This window comes from Chiloscyllium punctatum, chromosome 16 (assembly GCF_047496795.1).
Source record: "Chiloscyllium punctatum isolate Juve2018m chromosome 16, sChiPun1.3, whole genome shotgun sequence".
Lineage (NCBI taxonomy): Eukaryota > Metazoa > Chordata > Chondrichthyes > Orectolobiformes > Hemiscylliidae > Chiloscyllium > Chiloscyllium punctatum.
This window is the reverse complement of record NC_092754.1, coordinates 33,110,446-33,129,556: the sequence shown is the minus strand read 5'-3', so window position 1 is coordinate 33,129,556 and position 19,111 is coordinate 33,110,446. Positions and strand designations below refer to the sequence as shown.

Sequence of the window (19,111 nt, the reverse complement as noted above, 5' to 3'; positions counted from 1 at the left end):
CATTAATTCCTTGGGATCATCTAGATTCCTGACAATGGTTTCAGATAGACCAACTGGAGGCAGTTCCTTTTGCAAGGCCACCTCAGCCTCCACTGGCTGAGCTTGTCTGGCCATCGAATGCATGATGACGTCTTTGGCGAAAACACCAGGCTCTTTCTCCTGCAGTTGCTTTATCTCCATGATCTCAGTGGACTTCTAAGAGATCACTTGGGATGCCATTCCATTTGATCCTGCCAAATCATAGCTGAGGACCAGGTTGATCCCATCCACCGGCAGCTTAGTGAAAATTCTCACTGTCATTGGTCCCAATACAAGCTTGCACTCCAGATGCACCCAGTAAAGTTCCCCTCCTTTCAGTCCCTTTTACCTTGGCACTTGTTGTATTGTCATGTGGGAGGATCAAGCCTTTTTTCAGCAGTAGAATTTGACTGGCTCCAGTATCATTTGTTCACTTCAACCTAGAAAAATATGGACATCCTTCCTTTGGATTCAAAATTGTATTAACTCTCAGTGAGTTGTTTAACCTTATCTGCATTCTCAAGAGTAGCTTCGCATAGATTCAATGCTGTAGTCACAACCATTGCCTGGTCTGCTATGCTTTCAGACTGACTGCTATTCTCTGCCGAGGTGCTTGTGTCCCAGTAAATCTCACTGACTTTTCCTGTAGCCTCCAACAGTTGACCAGGACATGTCCTACTTTACTATAATTAAAACACCCACAGCTTCTCGGTCTCACCTTTCATTTCATCACCAGCCTTTTTATCCTAAGAAAGGCTCCAGCCTTTCCCTCTCTCCTAATTGTGCTCAGTGTTCTCCAACTCTATCCTTTCCAATTGCTTGGGGATAACTATGAAAGGGGTTTTGAAACAAAGGTTTATGGATCGACTCATAGTCATCAGCCAGTGTAGACTCAGTCATTCTCTTTTCCTCTATCTGCCTTTCTAGTGGGAAGGCTATGGAGTTTTTGAATTCTTCAAAGATAATTGAGTTTGAGTGCCCTCTGTATTGAATGTTCGTACCTAGTAGACAAAAGCCTTTCACATTCCTGGTATAGCCATGCTATTTCCTGACAGTACAGAATTTTTGATAATGCAGCACCAACACTATTTGATGCACATTTGAGGTATCCCTCTTCACTACCTCATAAGCAGTGGCTCTCTGCACAGAGCAAAGAAAGCAAACTTGGTGCACTCTTCCCAAAAGCTTACCCTGCAGCAAGAAGGAGCACTGTTGAACATGGCCCCACTAGCTGATGTGCTACCATTTGAAAGTAAGAAACAAAGCTTTTTACTTCTGCCTCCTCATGCTTTGGAATCAGATGATCAAACTGAGTTGCATCTACCCTCAAGCCTGAGCCAGTGGTCTCTGCATTGGACATAGTAGTTTTCTTGCTCACCAGCTCAAGCTGTATTATCACCAACTCCTTTGTCATTTTTTCTGAAATTCTCTCCTTCCACTTTTCTCGTTTTTCCATTTAGCCCTCTTGTTCTCTCTGTCCCTTTCCACTCCTCTCTCTTTTTAACTGTAAAACATTTGCTACCTTATTTATTTATGCAACCTTTTTAGTATTCTGAAGTGCTCTTGTGCACAACTGTAAGGTTTTTATTTTTTTTCCTATCGCCAAATTATCCATGGCATTTTATTTGTCCATTAACCACCACCAGTAAATCACTCATGTTTCCAACTGATTAATTTCAATGCAAAGCCCACGAAGGGTAATACAAACCATTAAAGGCGAGGGAGAGGTCGGGAGAGACAACGAGGTAATGCTGTCCCTTTTAAAATTTCAAGTTTATAGACGAATTTCTAATCCTATTTCCCTCACTAAATCTTTCAACAGTCCAAGGGACAGAACTTTCAGATCAACAAAGTAACTTCCCCATTTCTATTATGAACACACTACCATTGAATGCAGACATCTTTAATAATGCAAACTCAAGAAAGCTTTTTGTGGTTTTCACTTCACTTTTTTTTTAAAAATGGTATCAAAGTGAAAACTTATCTGCTGTGTAATTCTTTAGATTTGTCTGTCAAACCCCCAAATAGAGCATTCCTTCTTTACTCATCCACTTCCTTGTTTGGTTACAATAAGATTTATTTGAAAAGAAATCCCTCCTTCCCTTGTCAATGCCTTTCTCAACAAACTAAATAAATTTATGTTTAAAAGGGGCAGTTTAACCAAACTTTTTTGAGTTTAAAAAACAACACAATTCTATTAGTCACTAAATGCAGAAAACAAAATGCAATACACATTCACTAATCTCAAAAATAAGTCAAAATTTAAAAGATATGCAGATTGGTCTCTCTTGTCATTTATGAAGAGCAGATGGTGGAACTTTGGTAGTTGAACAGTTGATTTTGGAATTTTTAGCTTTTGCAGGTTAATTGAAATCCTTTCATCCTGTTTTGTTTTATTCAATGGCAATTGATTGATAATATTCAGAGCAATAAAGTCTTTCTTGTCCTGTTTCCTTCTGACTGGCTTGCTGAGTAGTTTGCATTTGCCTGTCAGAGTAAGAGAGTTCTTTTACGTGTAACACAGGGGTGGCAAATGGGTGGTTCTTCATCTGTGACCTTCACAGCACACTAGCTCTTGAACTCAAGCTAGTATACAGGAACCTTGGTTCACCGGCATACCTTCTTCCACTTACATACACAGGACAGTGTTGTGGTCCATTTTTGACCTTTTTTCTTTTACATGCCTTGTAAGGGCAAAACACATCGAATATTTGCAAGAGTTGACTTTCTGCTGAGAAGGGCAAGAGCGTTAGCCCTTTGTTATCACTTCCTGTTATGTCTCTCTCTGTGTTCGAAGCTTCCCTCACATACCATAGTTACTGCCATGTGATTGGACCCAGATTGGAAACCATTATTGCCAATATTGCAAGAGAGCACTGAATTTACATTTGGAGTCTCTTTTTTTTTGTCTTTTATAAACTAAAAATGCTTCGGAATTAAAAGTTTTAAAATGTCCATGGTACTTTTGGGTACTGAACTGTCATCGTGTTAGATTAGTGTTCAATTTGTTAGAGATGTGCAAAACTAAGACATCATGAAGCAAAATAGACAAAGAAATAATATTCACAATGACCACTTGCATAAAGACTAGGGGATAAGGATTCAAGAGTTTTGTGACAGAGTTACAAGTAGGTTGATGTGTAAGAAATTTATTTTGCAGCCGGTGCTAATATCCTGGAACTGGCTGCGCACGAGGGTTATGAAAGCAGAAACAAGAAATTGGATGGTCACTCACAAATCCTACAGGGATCGAAAAGGGGAATGGGACTGACTGAATTGCTCCATGGAGATCACCATTGATGCAATAGGCCAAAAGGCCACCTTCTGAGACTTAAAGATGCTATGACAAGGAAAACATGCAGTACCTGGATTATTTCACAACCTGAAGGACTTTCGCATTAATGGAAACATGTTCCATTTTTCACAGACTACATAACTCCACAAAGAACAATTCTAATTGAGCCATCACCTTATCCAAGGGCTATTAGTGTTACTGATTACATTTTATATTGATGTGGTCAGCCCAGCCCTCTCCAGCACTTTGGCCAATGTACTGCTGGATCATTGCAGCAGGCACTTGATCTTCTATAGCTACTTACGTGGATGTTCTGCTAATATGGAGTCATATTGATCGCATGTTCTGATTCCGTCCATGGAGTTTGTGACGCACTCCCACCACAAACCCCTGCATTTCTGACTGACCTGGGAATGGGAGCCAGAAAAAGAATTAGGATCATTTGTGTCTATCTCTATCAGTCAGTGTGATCTGTTTATTTACCACTCATCTCTGCCCCAGGGTGAGTTTGAGCATGAGCTCATCTTACCAAGAGATTAGTTTGCTCACATCTACACTCACATCCAGTTCACGATATAGAATCTTGGACTTCACGCTCTACATGAACTTCCTCACACTCTCGTTACTCCATCTTATTCTCTTTATGCCTTCATTGAATATATGCATTCATAAGAATTTGTTGCACATTCTAATTGCCCTTGAGCTGTGTCCCTTATGAAGCCACATCGAAGGACAACTTGAGGGAGTGGGAGTTGGATTTAAGAGCTGATCATATTGCTGTGGGTCTGGAGTCACGTGTAAGCCAGACCAGGTGAGGATGGCAAATATCTTTCCTGAATGGACATTAGTGAATGAAATGTATTTTTTTAATGTTTATTGAAGACATTTTCATGAACAATATTGCTGAGGGTAACTTTCAATTTCAGGTTCATTGACTTTATTAATTAATTGGTGAATTTGTGCCCATGTCCCAGAAAATCAGGCTGACCCTATGGGTAACTAATCCCGTGAAATTATCACAACACTACTATGATCCCTGACACAGTTCTCTATTTTTGTTCTCATCATGCACTTAGTCAGAGAGCTGGGGAGGAGAGAGAGACATTTCCCTCATTGCAGAGTAGCAGATCCATGGCAATAACAATTATCCCCCTGGTCAGCACCGTCAGAATATGTTTGCAATGATTAGCTCAAAATAGTTCACAATAGCACTCATTTCATTGATTAGAACAGAATTATATATCGTGTGCTGCCAGTAAGTCCACACCAATGTGTGAAATTCTCACAAGGTTGAAATCGCTTCAGATATTTATATGCAAAGATTTATTTTCCGATTCTTTTGCCGTTTACCATGGATCAATATCAATGTATTCTTAAGGAAGTTGTGTAACACTAACATGTATTACTTCAGTACTGTTTTGCTGGGCTCTGGGGAAGACTGCAGTGATTTTTCAAATGGAAGCTAGTCTTTTCAAGTTTGAAATATTTTTGTGCTTCAAGGTTTGGACTGATCAGATTCACGTATGCTTTTGTATTTGCAGAATTATGTTTGCAGATACTTTCTATTTTGCTCAAAAAATGCACAATCTGCAGGCAATCAATGCATGCAATATTTTACAAATTCCACTTTAGAAATAGAACCAGCCTGACTCAAGATTGGGATACAGCCAGACTCTAACCTCACACCTTTAATGCATTGTCTGAGTTGAGATGTCACCTTTTGTTATAAAATCTTAAGTTATCTCAAGAAGGTAACTTAAAAGAAGTTCTGGGATTTGCATATTAATGAACCAAAGCATTCTAAAAGATGAAAGACTTAGCAACAATCCAGGTTTGTTCAATTTGTCATTTCAGTTGCATGACACTGTAATGTTTTGCTATAAATTCTGTGTCTTATGTCCTTATTCTCCACAACCACCTGATGAAGGAGCAGCGCTCTGAAAGCTTGTGCTTCCAAATAAACCTGTTGGACTATAACCTGGTGTTGTGTGATTTTTAACCAGGTTCAAGGAGCAACTCGCTCAATTGCTGAGCTTTCATTTGCTGAGCATAATGCAAAATTTAGAGACAGATAAATGAAGGTGCAATTGGGTTACTTAAGGTGATGAACGGAATCGATGGCAAAATTAGAGAGAAACTATTACCTCTGATGTTCAAAACACAGGAGTATAACCTTAAATCAGAGCCAGATTGCCCAAGGTGAAAACAGAAAAAACTTCCTCATTCAAAAGGGAATGGAAATCTAGAACATCTCTTCCAGGAAGGGTGTCTCTGTGGTTAGGACTGCTGCTTCACAGTACTATTGAACCTGGATTCAATTCCATCCTCAAGTCACTGGCTGTGTGGCGTTTGTACATTCACCCCATGTCTGCGTGGGTTTCCTTCGGATGCTCCAGTTTCCTTCCTCAGTCCAACAATGTGCAGGTCAGGTGGATTGGCCTTGCTGAAGTGCCCATAGTCTCCAGGGATGTGCAGGCGAGGTGGATTCACCATGGGAAAAATGAGATTACGGGGATAGAGCAGGGTGTCTGGGATACTCTTTGGAGGGTCAGTGCAGATTCAATGGGCTGAATGGCCTCTTTACACACTGTCGGGATTCCATACTATGAGAAAGCTGTTGAGGCTGGGGTGGGTCTATTGAAAATTTAAGAACCAAAACAGATTTCGTTTGTCGGCAAGGGATTAACGTCTAGAGAACTGAAACATTCAGATGGAATTAATCTGCAAATTAGACATGATCTTATTGAATGACAGAAGAAGCTTGAGGAGCTGAATAGCTAACTTTTGTTCTTATGCCCCAGTGTCTTTGAAAATATCTACTCCTTAAAAAGAGAAGAAGGAACTAGAACATAGAACAGTACAGGCCCTTCGGCATTCAATGTTGTGCAGGCCTTTTATCCTACTCTAAGATCAGACTAACCTACATACCCTTCATTGTACTATTTTCCATGGGCCTATCCAAGAGTTGTTTAAATGTCCTTAATGTATCTGATTCTACTACCACTGCTCACAATGCATTCCACTCGCCCACCACTCTCTGAGTAAAAAACCCACTTTTACCATCTGCCCTAAATCTTCCTCCAGTTACCTTAAAGTTATGGCCCCTCGTGATAGTCATTTCTGTCCTGGGATAGTCACTGACTATCTATGCCTCTCAACATCTTGTACACCTCTATCAAGTCACCTCTCATTCTTCTTCGCTCCAATGAGAAAAGCCCTAGCTCCCTCAACCATTCTTCATAAGACACGCCCTCCAGTCCAGGCAGCATCCTGGTAAATCTCCTCTGCACCCTCTCTAAAGCTGCCATGTCATTCCTATAATGAGGCGACCAGAATTGAACACAATACTCCAGGTATGGTCTAACCAGGACTCTATAGAGCTGCAGCATAACCTCTTAGCTCTTAAACTCAATTATCCTGCAAATGAAAGCCAACACGACATACGCCTTCTTAACAACCCTAACACCTGGGTGGCAATTTTGAGGGATGTATGGACATGGACCCCAAAATCCCACTGTTGCTCCACATTTCCTAGAATCCTGCCTTTAACCTTGTGTTCAGTATTCAAATTTGACCTTCCAAAGTGAATGGCTTCACACTTTTCCAGGTTGAACTCCATCTGCCACTTATCAGCCCAGTTCTGCATCCTGTCAATGCCTCTTTGCAACCTACAACAGCCCTCCACACTATCCACTACTTCACCAACCTTTGTGTCATCAGCAAACGTACTAACCCTCTCTTTCACTTCCTCATCCAAATCATTTATAAAAATCACAAAGCATGGAGATTCCAGAACCAATCCCTGTGGAACACCACTGCTTACCGAGCTCCAGGCTGAATACTTTGCATCAACCACCACCCTCTGTCTTCTACGAGCCAGCCAATTCCTTGTTCAGCCAGACAGGTTTCCCTGTATCCCATGCCTCCTTGCTTTCTGAAGGAGCCTACCATGGGGAACCTTATCAAACACCTTGCTAAAATCCATGTACGCCACATCCAATGCTCTACCTTCATCAACGTGTTTTGTCACATTCTCAAAAAATTCAACAAAGTTTGTGACGCATGACCTACCCCTCACAAAGCTGATTATCTCTAATCAAACTATGGTTTTCCAAGTAATCATAAATCCTGTCTCTCAGAATCCTCTCCAATAATTTGCCCACCACTGACATAAGTTGAGAGTATGGTGTTGGAAAAGCACAGCAGGTCAGGCAGCATTCCAGGAGCAGGAGAATCGACATTTCGGGCATAAGCCCTTCATCAGGAAACCACTGACATAAGACTGGTCTGTAATTCCCAGGATTATCCCTATTCCCTTTGTTGACCGAGGGAATAACATTTGCCACCCTCCAATCATCTGGCACTACTCCAGTGAACAGTGAGGACGCAAAGATCATCGCCAAAGGTGCAGCATTCTCTTCCTTCACCTTCTGTAGTAACCTCGGGGATATCTGTCTGGCTCAGAGGATTTATCTATCCTTACGTTTTTCAAAGTTTTCAGCGCATCCTTCCTTCCTAACATCAATCTGTTCTAGAATATCAGTTTGTCTCACACTGTCCTCAGAGACATCAAGGTCCCTCTCAGTAATGAATACTGAAGCAAAGTTTTCATTCAGGACTTCCTTTACTCCCTCTGAAACCTGGCGCAAGTTCCCTCCACTATCTCTGATTGGCCTTACTCTGGTTATTCTCTTGTTCCTCATGTAAGTGTGGAAGGCCTTAGGATTTTCTTTAATCCTACCCCCAAAGCCTTTTCATCCCCCCCCCTTCTAGATCTCCTAAGTCCAGAGGTTTGGGCGGCATGGTGGCACAGTGGTTAGCACTGCTGCCTCACAGCACCAGAGACCCGGGTTCAGTTCCCGCCTCAGACGACTGACTGTGTGGAGTTTGCACATTCTCTCCGTGTCTGCGTGGGTTTCCTCCGGGTGCTCCGGTTTCCTCCCACAGTCCAAAGATGTGCTGGTCAGGTGAATTGGCCATGCTAAATTGCCCATAGTGTTAGGTAAGGGGTAAATGTAGGGGTGCGGGTGGGTTGTGCTTCGGCGGGTGCGGTGTGGACTTGTTGGGGCGAAGGGCCTGTTTCCACACTGTAAGTAATCTAATCTAATCTTCAGCTCCATCCTGGCTACCTTGTAACCCTCTATAGCCAACTAAAGAGAAAGAAAAGCAAGCAGATGTGAAAAATGAAAAAATGCTGGAGTAAGTAAAGGAAACCAGAAACATTGAAGAGTGTTAGAAATAGAGAGGCTGCTTTTCTATTAAATAACAACAACCTGCCTTGACATAGCAACTTTAGCATGGAGAAAATATCCCAAAGTGCTTGTAATTAAAGGTATTACAATACTCTAAAGAGTTCAGAACTGTAACCACACATCCAAAGAGTTTAGAAGATAAGAATATGACGAGGCTAAAGGGTGTAGCCGAGGGAAGAGGGACATTCTGGATGTTCACATTCACCAAGTTGAGTAAAGCTGGTCATTTGACGCTAGTGGATTTCCAGAGGCAGGAGCAACAATCAATTCCATCAGGGCTTGTTGCAGAGCATGAGGTCAAAACTAACCAATCAAGAAGACTGTCATTTCCCTGGAGCTGCCAGTATGTTGACAGATTATATGTGCCCATTGTAGTCATAGAATCATAGAGTCATAGAGATGTACAGCATGGAAACAGACCCTTTGGTCCAACCTGTCCATACCGACCAGATATCCCAAACTAATCGAGTCCCACCTGCCAGCACCGGCCCGTAACCCTCCAAACCCTTCCTATTCAAATACCCATCCAAATGCCTCTTAAATGTTGCAATTGTACCAGCCTCCACCACTTCCTCTGGCAGCTCATTCCATACACATACCACCCTCTGCGTGAAAAAGTTGCCCCTTAGGTCTCTTTTATATCTTTCCCCTCTCACCCTAAACCTATGCCCTCTAGTTCTGGACTCCCCCACCCCAGGGAAAAGACTTTGTCTATTTATCCTATCCATGCCCCTCATAATTTTGTAAACATCTATAAGGTCACTCCTCAGCCTCCGACCCTCCAGGGAAAACAGCCCCAGCCTGTTCAGCCTCTCCCTGTAGCTCAAATCCTCCAACCCTGGCTACATCCTTGTAAATCTTTTCTGAACCCTTTCAAGTTTCACAACATCTTTCTGATAGAAAGGAGACCAGAATTGCACGCAATATTCCAACAGTGGCCTGACAAATGTCCTGAAAAGCCACAACATGACCTCCCAACTCCTACACTCAATATTCTGACCAATAAAGGAAAGCATACCAAACGCCTTCTTCACTATCCTATCTACCTGCGACTCCACTTTCAAGGAGCTATGAACCTGCATTCCAAGGTCTCTTTGTTCAGCAACACTCCCCAGGACCTTACCATTAAGTGTATAGGTCCTGCTAAGATTTGCTTTCCCAAATTGCAGCACCTCACATTTATCTGAATTAAACTCCATCTGCCACTTCTCAGCCCATTGGCCCATCTGGTCCAGATCGTGTTGTAATCTGAGGTAACCCTCTTCGCTGTCCACTACATCTCCAATTTTGGTGTCATCTGCAAACTTACTAACTGTACCTCTTATGCTCGCATCCAAATCGTTTATGCAAATGACAAAAAGTAGAGGACCCAGCACCGATCCTTGTGGAACTCCACTGGTCACAGACCTTCAGTCTGAAAAACAACCCTCCACCACCACCCTCTGTCTTCTACCTTTGAGCCAGTTCTGAATCCAAATGGCTAGTTCTCCATGTATTCCATAAGATCTAACCTTGCTCATCAGTCTCCCATGGGGAACCTTGTCGAACGTCTTACTGAAGTCCATATAAATCACATCTATTGTTCTGCCCTCATCAATCTTCTTTGTTACTTCTTCAAAAAACTCAATCAAGTTTGTGAGACATGATTTCCCATGCACAAAGCCATGTTGACTATCCCTAATCAGTCCTTGCCTTTCCAAATACATGTCCATCCTGTCCCTCAGGATTCCCTCCAGTAACTTGCCCACCACTGAGGTCAGGCTCACCACTGGTAGGGACTTGTTGGGCCAAATGGCTTGTTTCCTCGTTACTGCTCAAACTGCAGATTGTTTGACCTCTTCCTGCAGGAGAGGCTCCGAATTCACATTCACATTTGTGCACGACATTACTGCACATTTCGTTTAGACATTCCTCCCCCTTCATTTCCTCCTTTCCCCCTTCATTGAAGCCTGTAAGCCACACCAACGTCATGTTCCACTGGGATCCACCTGGCCAAGTAGCCATTCCTAAAGCTTCAACGATCTGCCAGCAAAGCTATTCAACTGGAGGAGGGGAGGTGAGACGATAAAACCTGCCACCAGGGATCACTGCACAACAAGAGCAGCAACCCAGACTAATTTGTATTGCCAGAGTTCTGAGGCCTGACTGGGAGAGGTTACTACAGTGGAGGGATTGTATTGCTGAGGTAGCAATCCCAACTCCTGGGCTGGGAATTCCACCGCAGTAGCTGGGGACTGTTAAAGTAAATTAATTAATAACCATGGAATAAAATGCTAGCCTCAGGAATGTTGATCCTGAAACTACTGGATTGTTGTTAAAGAAAAGAAGCATCTGGTTCATTAATGTAGCTCATGGAAAGAAATCTTACCTAGTCTGGCCTACATGTGAGTCCAGGCACAGACAAGGTGTTGGCTCAGGCTTACCCTCTGAAAGGGCCCAAAAAACCATTCATTTGGATGGAATGGCTACAGAAAGGCTAAATGAGGCCTGGAGCTCCTTAGCTCACAGCAATGCGTGTGTACATATACACCAATGGATTGCAATGGTCCAATGGTGACCTCTTTCTCAAGGGCAGTTTGGGATGGACAATGAATACTGGTCTTGCCATTGATGTTCACGTCCATAATTTTTTAAAAAATCAACTAACTCTGAATTGACTGGGAATGGCTGATCTAGATGTCTTTGTGGTTCAGCAGGTCCATACCAGCCTCTACTCAGACTTGCTGGATTCTTGAGAGATCTGAGTTTCTTGTTTGCTCCTTTCATGAATTCTCCACAGGCTTCTCTTCCAGTCACATGCAGTTGAGAGTGTTGATGGAACACTTTCCCCTCAACTTCTACCAATGAGCTGGACGTATTTAACAGTCTGATATCCATAGGCAGCAAAAAGACTTTCAGAGATTTACAAAGATTTTATGCCAAATCTAAAGTTTAACACAAACACCAGTTTCTACCTTTCCCTGCTGGATCCATTCTCTGTCCAGAAGCCAATTCCTCACTGGAGTAGGGCCCAGCTCATTTATTTTTCAATGATTTCACCACTAATTGAACTAAGCATGCAATCAACAAATTGCAAATATTGTCCTCTAGGTGCAGGGTAACAGGGACAGAAATCAATAAAGGGGAGGAAGCAAGAGACGGTCTAACTCAAAATAATGTTGGGGAGGGGAGATAATGCACTCCAACACCCTGATGCCCACCTGTCTCTGGTGGGCATGGCATGCTCCCTCTCCAAGATCAGATGGGCATATACATAGCCACAGAAAAGAGGCAGGTAGTTAGAACTACAAACTTCTCCAAATCCCACTGCCTGGATCACTGGGCTTTAGCAAGATGTGCCATCACAACACCCCTTAACCAGGATGTATTAATGGAGCTAGGTCTGGCATTGTGCCAGACCCATTAGTCCAACATTTTAGCATAGTTTTATGACAAAGGGCAAGTGTTACACAATAAGTACAACTTGCGCCATCATCAGAACATATGTTAGGAACAAATAAAGGCCATTCATTGCCTCTGGCATGTGCCAGCTTCTTAAGCCGTAAACAGACCATTCAACAAGGGTCAATCACATTCTTCCAGGCTTCTAAATGCAAAAAACATTAGTGCGGTAACTGTTGAAGTCCAATTCAGATCTTTTCACTCTCTGAGCTGCAAATGTAAGATTGCCTTTTTAAACCTCATGTTCCCAGCCAATCCTCCAGGGTGCTCTGCACTGAGTTGAGCAGAATACTTTGCAACTCCCATCCTGGTGACCAAGGCTCCTGATTTGCAATTTGTGTCGATAAAGAGGCAGAATTCAGTCAAATCCTCAAATGCAGCATGCAGTTCTGGAATCTGCCATTCTAACGGATGGAATTCCATTCAGGAATGGGCCTAATGAAGGCAGGTGGAATTGTATAATGCACCAACATCCTCCCAACACCAAAAACACTAGAAGCAGGCCCAGATCCCACACATCACTTTACAGAGTTACTTGTTCGCTCATATACAGTGGTTTTGTTTATGTAACTTCCACAGAGTTCCAGCAATAGCCCTCCTTAACAGGGCACAGTGATGATTACATTCCAACTAAACAGAAGCCACAGGGTTCGATTTGTGAATCTGAATGAGAGGGAACAATCACAATTGTATCACAGCAACAGAGCATTGAGTTTTTCCACAAGGCTGATGCAGAGGAGGACCACCAGGAACCATCCTCACTTATCCATCACTTTCCACATCATTGCCATTGCCAATACATTGCGTCTAAAATAAAACGAATTTGCTTTTGTCGTACCCAGGACGCTTTCCAACCTTTTTATTACTTTGGTGCAGTCACAGCCAGAATTGGGGGTGGGGGGTCATTTCGACATAACAAGATCCCACAAGCAGGCAATGAAATGCATGATAGATCTTTACACCCTGAGAGGGCAGAGGGAGCTTTGCCTTTAACAGCACACTAAGACACAGCACCTTTGACAATACAGCACCTCACTCAGTACTGGCACTGCAGACTCCATCCTATCTTGTGTAGCTCTGGAGAAGCACTTGAACCTTTTAACTTTGTAACACTCAGCAGTGTGACAGAAAATAGAGTGGTTCCAAATGCAATCAAATTAAAGCAACCCACTATTTTAGAATGCCAATAGCACAGAGCCTGGTGTTTAACATAAAGGAGTTTGTGGAGTTTTGCTGGAAAAGACAAGGGGATTTTTTTTTTCCAAAGCCAGTCATCACTTGCTTACCTCCAAACTATCATCAGCATTTACCATCCAACAATCTGTCCAGGTAGCCACAATCAAGAAGAACGTAGACACAAAGGCCAAAGTGAAGGACATAATTTGCAGCATGAAAATCATCTTCACCTTAGGCTGAGGCACTTGCGAGGAAAGAATGTTCAGCGTCAGAATTTAACAACAAAGGTGAAATGGATTCACAAACAAAACGAAAAGCCACTTGAATTTACAAAAGAAAAAAATAATCTTTTCTTTTGGAAAATATAACTTGAAAGGAAACGTTTGCTCAAACATTACCTCCACTCGACACACTCAGGAGTCATTGTAAATAATCAGTCACTTCCACAACCACAGAATCTAATTATTCTGAGCTCTCTGTGTTCAGAGACCCATAAAAATCAAATGGGCGACCGGAAATTTTGACTTGACGGCTGGTTGGAGCTGGAAAAATCCAGGCAGCCCCTCACCTATTACCCTCTTACTTGAATATTTATGTTCTCTTTAGTAAGGTGTTAGTTTTCACCTATTACAGCAGCTTTGTGGTCATAAAATGTAACATTTAACTCTTCAATTCACTCCCAGAAGTATTTGCTTATTTTTGCCAGTTCTGCCTCCTTCCCACCCAGTTGTTTCATTAGTTATGTTTTCAGGAGCAAGGACAACTCCTGGTAGCTCACTCCTGCACTGCTCGTCTGGGATTCAGTGTCAGTGGGACATTGAGGCCTCATCCACTGTTGTATGGGTACACCAACCCTATCAGCAACAGCCACAGACTCAGTCACACACACAGTGGCTCTGCTGGCCATCAGCAGCTGTAGAATGTTGTTCAGTCACAACCTGTACCCTCATGGCCTAGCATCTAGCAAAGAGATCAGTGGGGTAGCACGATGGCTCATTGGTTGGCACTGCTGCCTCACAGTGCCAAGGGACTGGATTCGATTCCAGCATCCTAGACTGTGTGGAGTTTGCACATTCTCCCTCTCTGTGTGGGCTTCCTCTGGGTGCTCTGGTCTCCTCCCATGGTCCAAGGATGTGCAGCTTAGGTGGATTGGCTATGGGAAATCACCCAAAGTGTCCAGGAGAGCAGGCTAGGTGGAATAGCCATGGGAAATGCAGGGTTACAGGGATAATGTAGGGGCAGCATTAGGTCAGCTTGTGATGCTTTTTGGATGGTTGCTGTGGACTTGATGGGCCAAATGCCCTGCTTCCACACTGTAGAGATTCTATGTTTTAATGAAGAGTGCAAGGAGCAGCACCAGTTAAACCTGGTAAAGCTATAAACAGGCCCACATGCAGCAGAAACAGTATGCAATAGAAAGAGTTAGACATTCCATGATCAACAGGTCAGCTGTAAGCTCTGCATTCTGTCTTGAGCAACTCACTTTAACACTTGAAGTTTGATGCCCAGCCCACAATGATTGCTTCCCAATCCCCCTCCCTTGTTCGCTCCATCCAGCCACCTCTATTCCGGCTTGCTTGTGAATTGCCTGTTTACTTCAGTGTGCAAGATATTCCAGATTGCTGCATGACACATGCACCTGATGAGACACTTTCACTCAAAATCTCATTGGACCTTGATTGTTTCTGGCTTTTGACCGTTTTTGAAAATGTTGTAATCTTTCCTTTTAAGCCAAAGTGAGCATTCTCATTCGTGCCTGCTATGAAATGCATTTACATAATTTCTTTTTGTAATTTAATCTGTACATTGACTCTGTTTATAACTGTAGGTGCATTTGTGCCATCAGCAAACTTGATTATGTGACATTCCACCCCCCACCCCTCCCCACCCCCATCAACTCATTAAGTAATAAATATGATGAATACATGAGGCTCCAACACACAGCCCACTGGGGCTCCACTAGTCACATCTAACCAATTACTGTCCCTGCCCATTATCCCAACTGACAGTCAGCCAATTTTCCCAGGAAAACAAATCACCTTCAGTACTATGATATCTGACCTTAGCTAACGGAGGCTGATCAGGGATTTTAATTGAATGACTTCTGTCCACCCGTTTATGTAACATCCATAGAGGTCATTCCCCAATCCACTCATTAGGCAGCTCACCCAAAAACTGCTTGTGAGTGAGGAGTTCACAATAAAGTTACTTGTGGCTCACTCTAATGTGGTTCTATTGAATTGAGCGGCCTTCGAGATTTTTCATTTTTGTATCACTTGCAGATTAGTCTCTTTTGGCACCATAGGATATGGCCATCACTGGCAAGACCAAGCTTGTTGTCTACTCCAAACTGAGGGAGTGGCGAGCTTGGGGTGGTCTGCTGCTGTTGATGGGGTGCAGGTCCACCTTATGTTTCCTTTTTATTCTTCTTTTCAAAATGGACAGTATTGCAATTATGCTCCATTTGCCAGTTTCTTCCCCCCCCCCACCCCCACTCACTTAACTTGTGTATATTGTTTTGTAGTTTCCCTTTGTCCTCTTTAAACTTTTCTTCCCTTCCTATCTTTGCATTATCAACCAACCTGGCAACCATACCTTCCATTTCTTTATCTAAGTCATTTATATAAATCCTGGATCATTGAGGTCCCAGCACCAATCCCTGTGGCATATCAATCATAACATCTTGCCAAACTGGAAAAGCCCTAGTCTCTGCTTCCTGTTAGCCAGTCAATGTTTGATCCAGACCAATACTCTACCCGCTACACCATGAGAGCATTTTTCTCAATAACCTTTGATGTGGCATTTTATCAAATCTCTTTTGGAAATTTAAGAACAGTGTATCCATCAGTTCGCCTTTATCTAGATTATGTGTTGCTTTCTCAAAGAGCTCCAATGGATAGGTGAAACATGATTTCTATTTCACAAAACCATGCTGATTCTGTTTGAACTTATCTAAGTGTCCTGCTGCAATTCCTCCAAAATTTACTTTAAGATAGGTGTTCAAATAACCAGCCTGTAGTTCCCGGCTTTCTATCTGCCTCACCTATTGTGTAAGGACATCTGTAATCTGTTACACTAGTAGACCTTTCCTGGACCTATGAAGCTTTGGTAGATTAAAATGAATTTCACAAGTCACTTCTTTTAGATGTTAGGATGAAATTCATCAGGACCTGAACACTTGTCAGTCTGCAACTCCAACAATTTGTTCCATAGCACTTTTCTGGTGATTGTAAATTTCTTGAATTGCTCCCTCCCTTCCATTTCCTGATTGATTGCTGCTTTAGGATATCACTAGTATCCCTGTATTGTGAGGAACGATGCAGAGTAACTGTTCACTTCAACTGCCATCTCTTTATTTGCCTTTATCAATTCTCCAGACACACTTTTGATAAAATCAACATTCACTTCATTTACTCTTCTTTTTACAATATTTATAGAAATTCTTTCTATCAGTATTCATGTTTCTGGTTAGCTTTCTTCCGTGCTCTAATTTTTCCCTCATTTTGAAAATAATACCTTTTTTATTATATTCTGTCTAATCTTCTGAAATAGCATCTGACTTTCCATAATTAGACCTTTCCTCTTTAAATTTGATGTGTCTTTCAACTTTCAATGGGTAAAGGGTCCATCGCTTGGAATTTATTTGCTCATTTGCAATGCATCTATCCTGTGTATTCTTAAATATTCCCTTAAATGTCTGTCGTTACATCTCTATTGACCTATTCTTTAACCGAAATAAAACAAAGAACTATGGATACTGGAGATCTGAAACAAAGATAGACATTGCTGCATAAAGTCCACAGATATTACCACACTGTGGGAAGAAAACAGTATTTTCTTTATCAGATGCCCTGGACTCTAAATGTTAACATTGTTATCTCCTCACAGATGTGGCCAGATCTAATGAGTTTCTTCAGCAGTTTCTGTTTTATTCATTAACCCAGTTTGCCAATTCACTTTAGCCAGCTTTGTGCTTTCATAGACTCATAATTGCCCTTATGTGAATACTACAATATAGTCTCGGACCCACACCTCTCTACTCAAAACTGAATGTAAAATTCAATCATATTACGGCCACTGCTATCTAGAGGCACCTTCTCTAGGATACGATGTATTAAGCCTAACGCATTGCATGATACCAGATCTTGTATACTCCACTGTCAAGTTGGTTCTAAAATATGCCAGACTAAAATATGTCCTGTAAGCAATGGATGAACTTTATGCTGAAGGCGCTGAAGAGGTTTAGGTCTGGAAAAGTTCTCTAAGCAAATCACCAACAACCCTAATGCTTTATGTTAGGTATGGCTTTAACCAGCCAGGAGATTTCCCCTCGATTCTCACTCACTTCAGTTTTACTAGGGCTCCTCAAGGCCATATGCTAAATTTCCCATAGTGCCCAGGGATGTACAAGCTTGGTGGATTAGCCATGGGAATGAAGGGCTACAGGGATATGGAAGAGGGTGGGGTGAGTCTGGGTGAGATGCTCTTTGGAGGGTCAGTGTGGACTTAATGGGCCGAATGGCCTGCTTCCACGTCGTAGGGATTCTGTGATTCTTTGACTCTATTTGGTGAAATGCTATCTTGATGCCAAGGGTAGTCAGTCCCATTTCATCTGTGAAAGTCAGTTCCTTTTCGCTTGTTTGGATGATGTCTGAAATGAGGTAGCCTGGGTAGAACATGAGTAAGCAGGCTATTGCTGAACATGTGCTGCTTCATCACAGTATTAACAACACTATACATCACTTTGCTAGTGATGAAGAGTGCACTGATGGAACAGCAATTGGTGAGATTTGATTTGGACTGCTGTTTGGTGGATAGGCATTTTATAAATGCTGTATTAGTCTCAAAACTGGGGATGGAGAAGGTTTTAGAAAGAATTGGCTTTTCTGATAGAGAGGATCTATGTACAGGATGGAGGGAATGGGGAGGGAAGTGGAACAAAGTGGATAGCTGGCAGAGGCATGATGGGCTGAATGGCCTCCTAGAATCATAGAGTATTAGAGATGTACAGCACAGAAACAGACCCTTCAGTCCAACTCGTCCATGCTGACCAGATACCCTATGTTTATCTAGTCCCATTTGTCACTACTTAGCCTATATCCCTTTAAACACTTCCTATTCAAATACCCATTCAGATGCCTTTTAAATGGTGTAATTATACCAGCCTCCACCACTTCCTCTGGTAGCTAATTCTGTACATGCACCAGCTTCTGCATGAAACAGTTGTCCCTTAGGTCCCTTTTGTATCTTTCCCCTCTCACCTTAAACTTATGTCCTCTCGTTCTGGACTCCCTTACCCCTAAGAAAAAGATCTTGGCTATATACCCTATCCATTGCCCTCATGATTTTATAAATCTCTATAAGGTCACCCCTCAGCTTCCAACACTCCAGAGAAAATAGTTCCAGCCTATTCAACTTCTCCTTATAGTTCAAACCCTCCAACACTAACAACATCCTTGTATATCTCTTTTGTACCCTTTCAAATTGAACAATATCTTTCCTATAGCAGGGACACCAGACTTGAATGCAGTATTTAAAAGTGGACAAACCAATGACCTGTACAGCTGCAACATGACCTCCCAACTCTTGTGCTTAATGCACTGACCAATAAAGGCAAGCATACCAAATGTTTGGTACCCTTCTATGTGCGACTCCACATTTAAGATTGGAATCAGAGGAACTAATGAGATGGGTCTCACAGCTGAAATTATTGTATAGATGAAGATATGGCGAAACAATAGAGAGTTTTAAACCCAAGAGTGTGAGTTTTAAATATAACATGAGGGAAGAGAACCCTGTTGTATTCTTTTTTCTCATCCCTGCTAATGAATAGCCACGTTTAAGGTTGGAGTTAATGGAGGTAGCTCTTAATTTTATAACTACATTTACAGAAAGAACAAATTTCTCCTGATGTTTCACTTCACCTTTT

At 42.3% G+C, this 19,111-nt stretch overlaps 1 protein-coding gene across 1 annotated transcript in view; it reads right to left on the bottom strand.

Moving 5' to 3' along the window:
- LOC140486852 (claudin-16-like) overlaps positions 1 to 13,576 on the bottom strand; it is a 32,991-nt gene extending 19,415 nt beyond the window's left edge. The window contains exons 1-2 of the mRNA XM_072585904.1: positions 13,293 to 13,576; positions 3,618 to 3,720 (exon numbers count right to left, since the gene is read on the bottom strand). Coding sequence (XP_072442005.1) covers positions 3,618 to 3,720; positions 13,293 to 13,406 — 217 coding nt within the window. The 5' untranslated portion in view covers positions 13,407 to 13,576. The remainder of the gene's footprint in view (positions 1 to 3,617; positions 3,721 to 13,292) is intronic.
- Between the last annotated feature and the right edge of the window lie 5,535 nt (positions 13,577 to 19,111).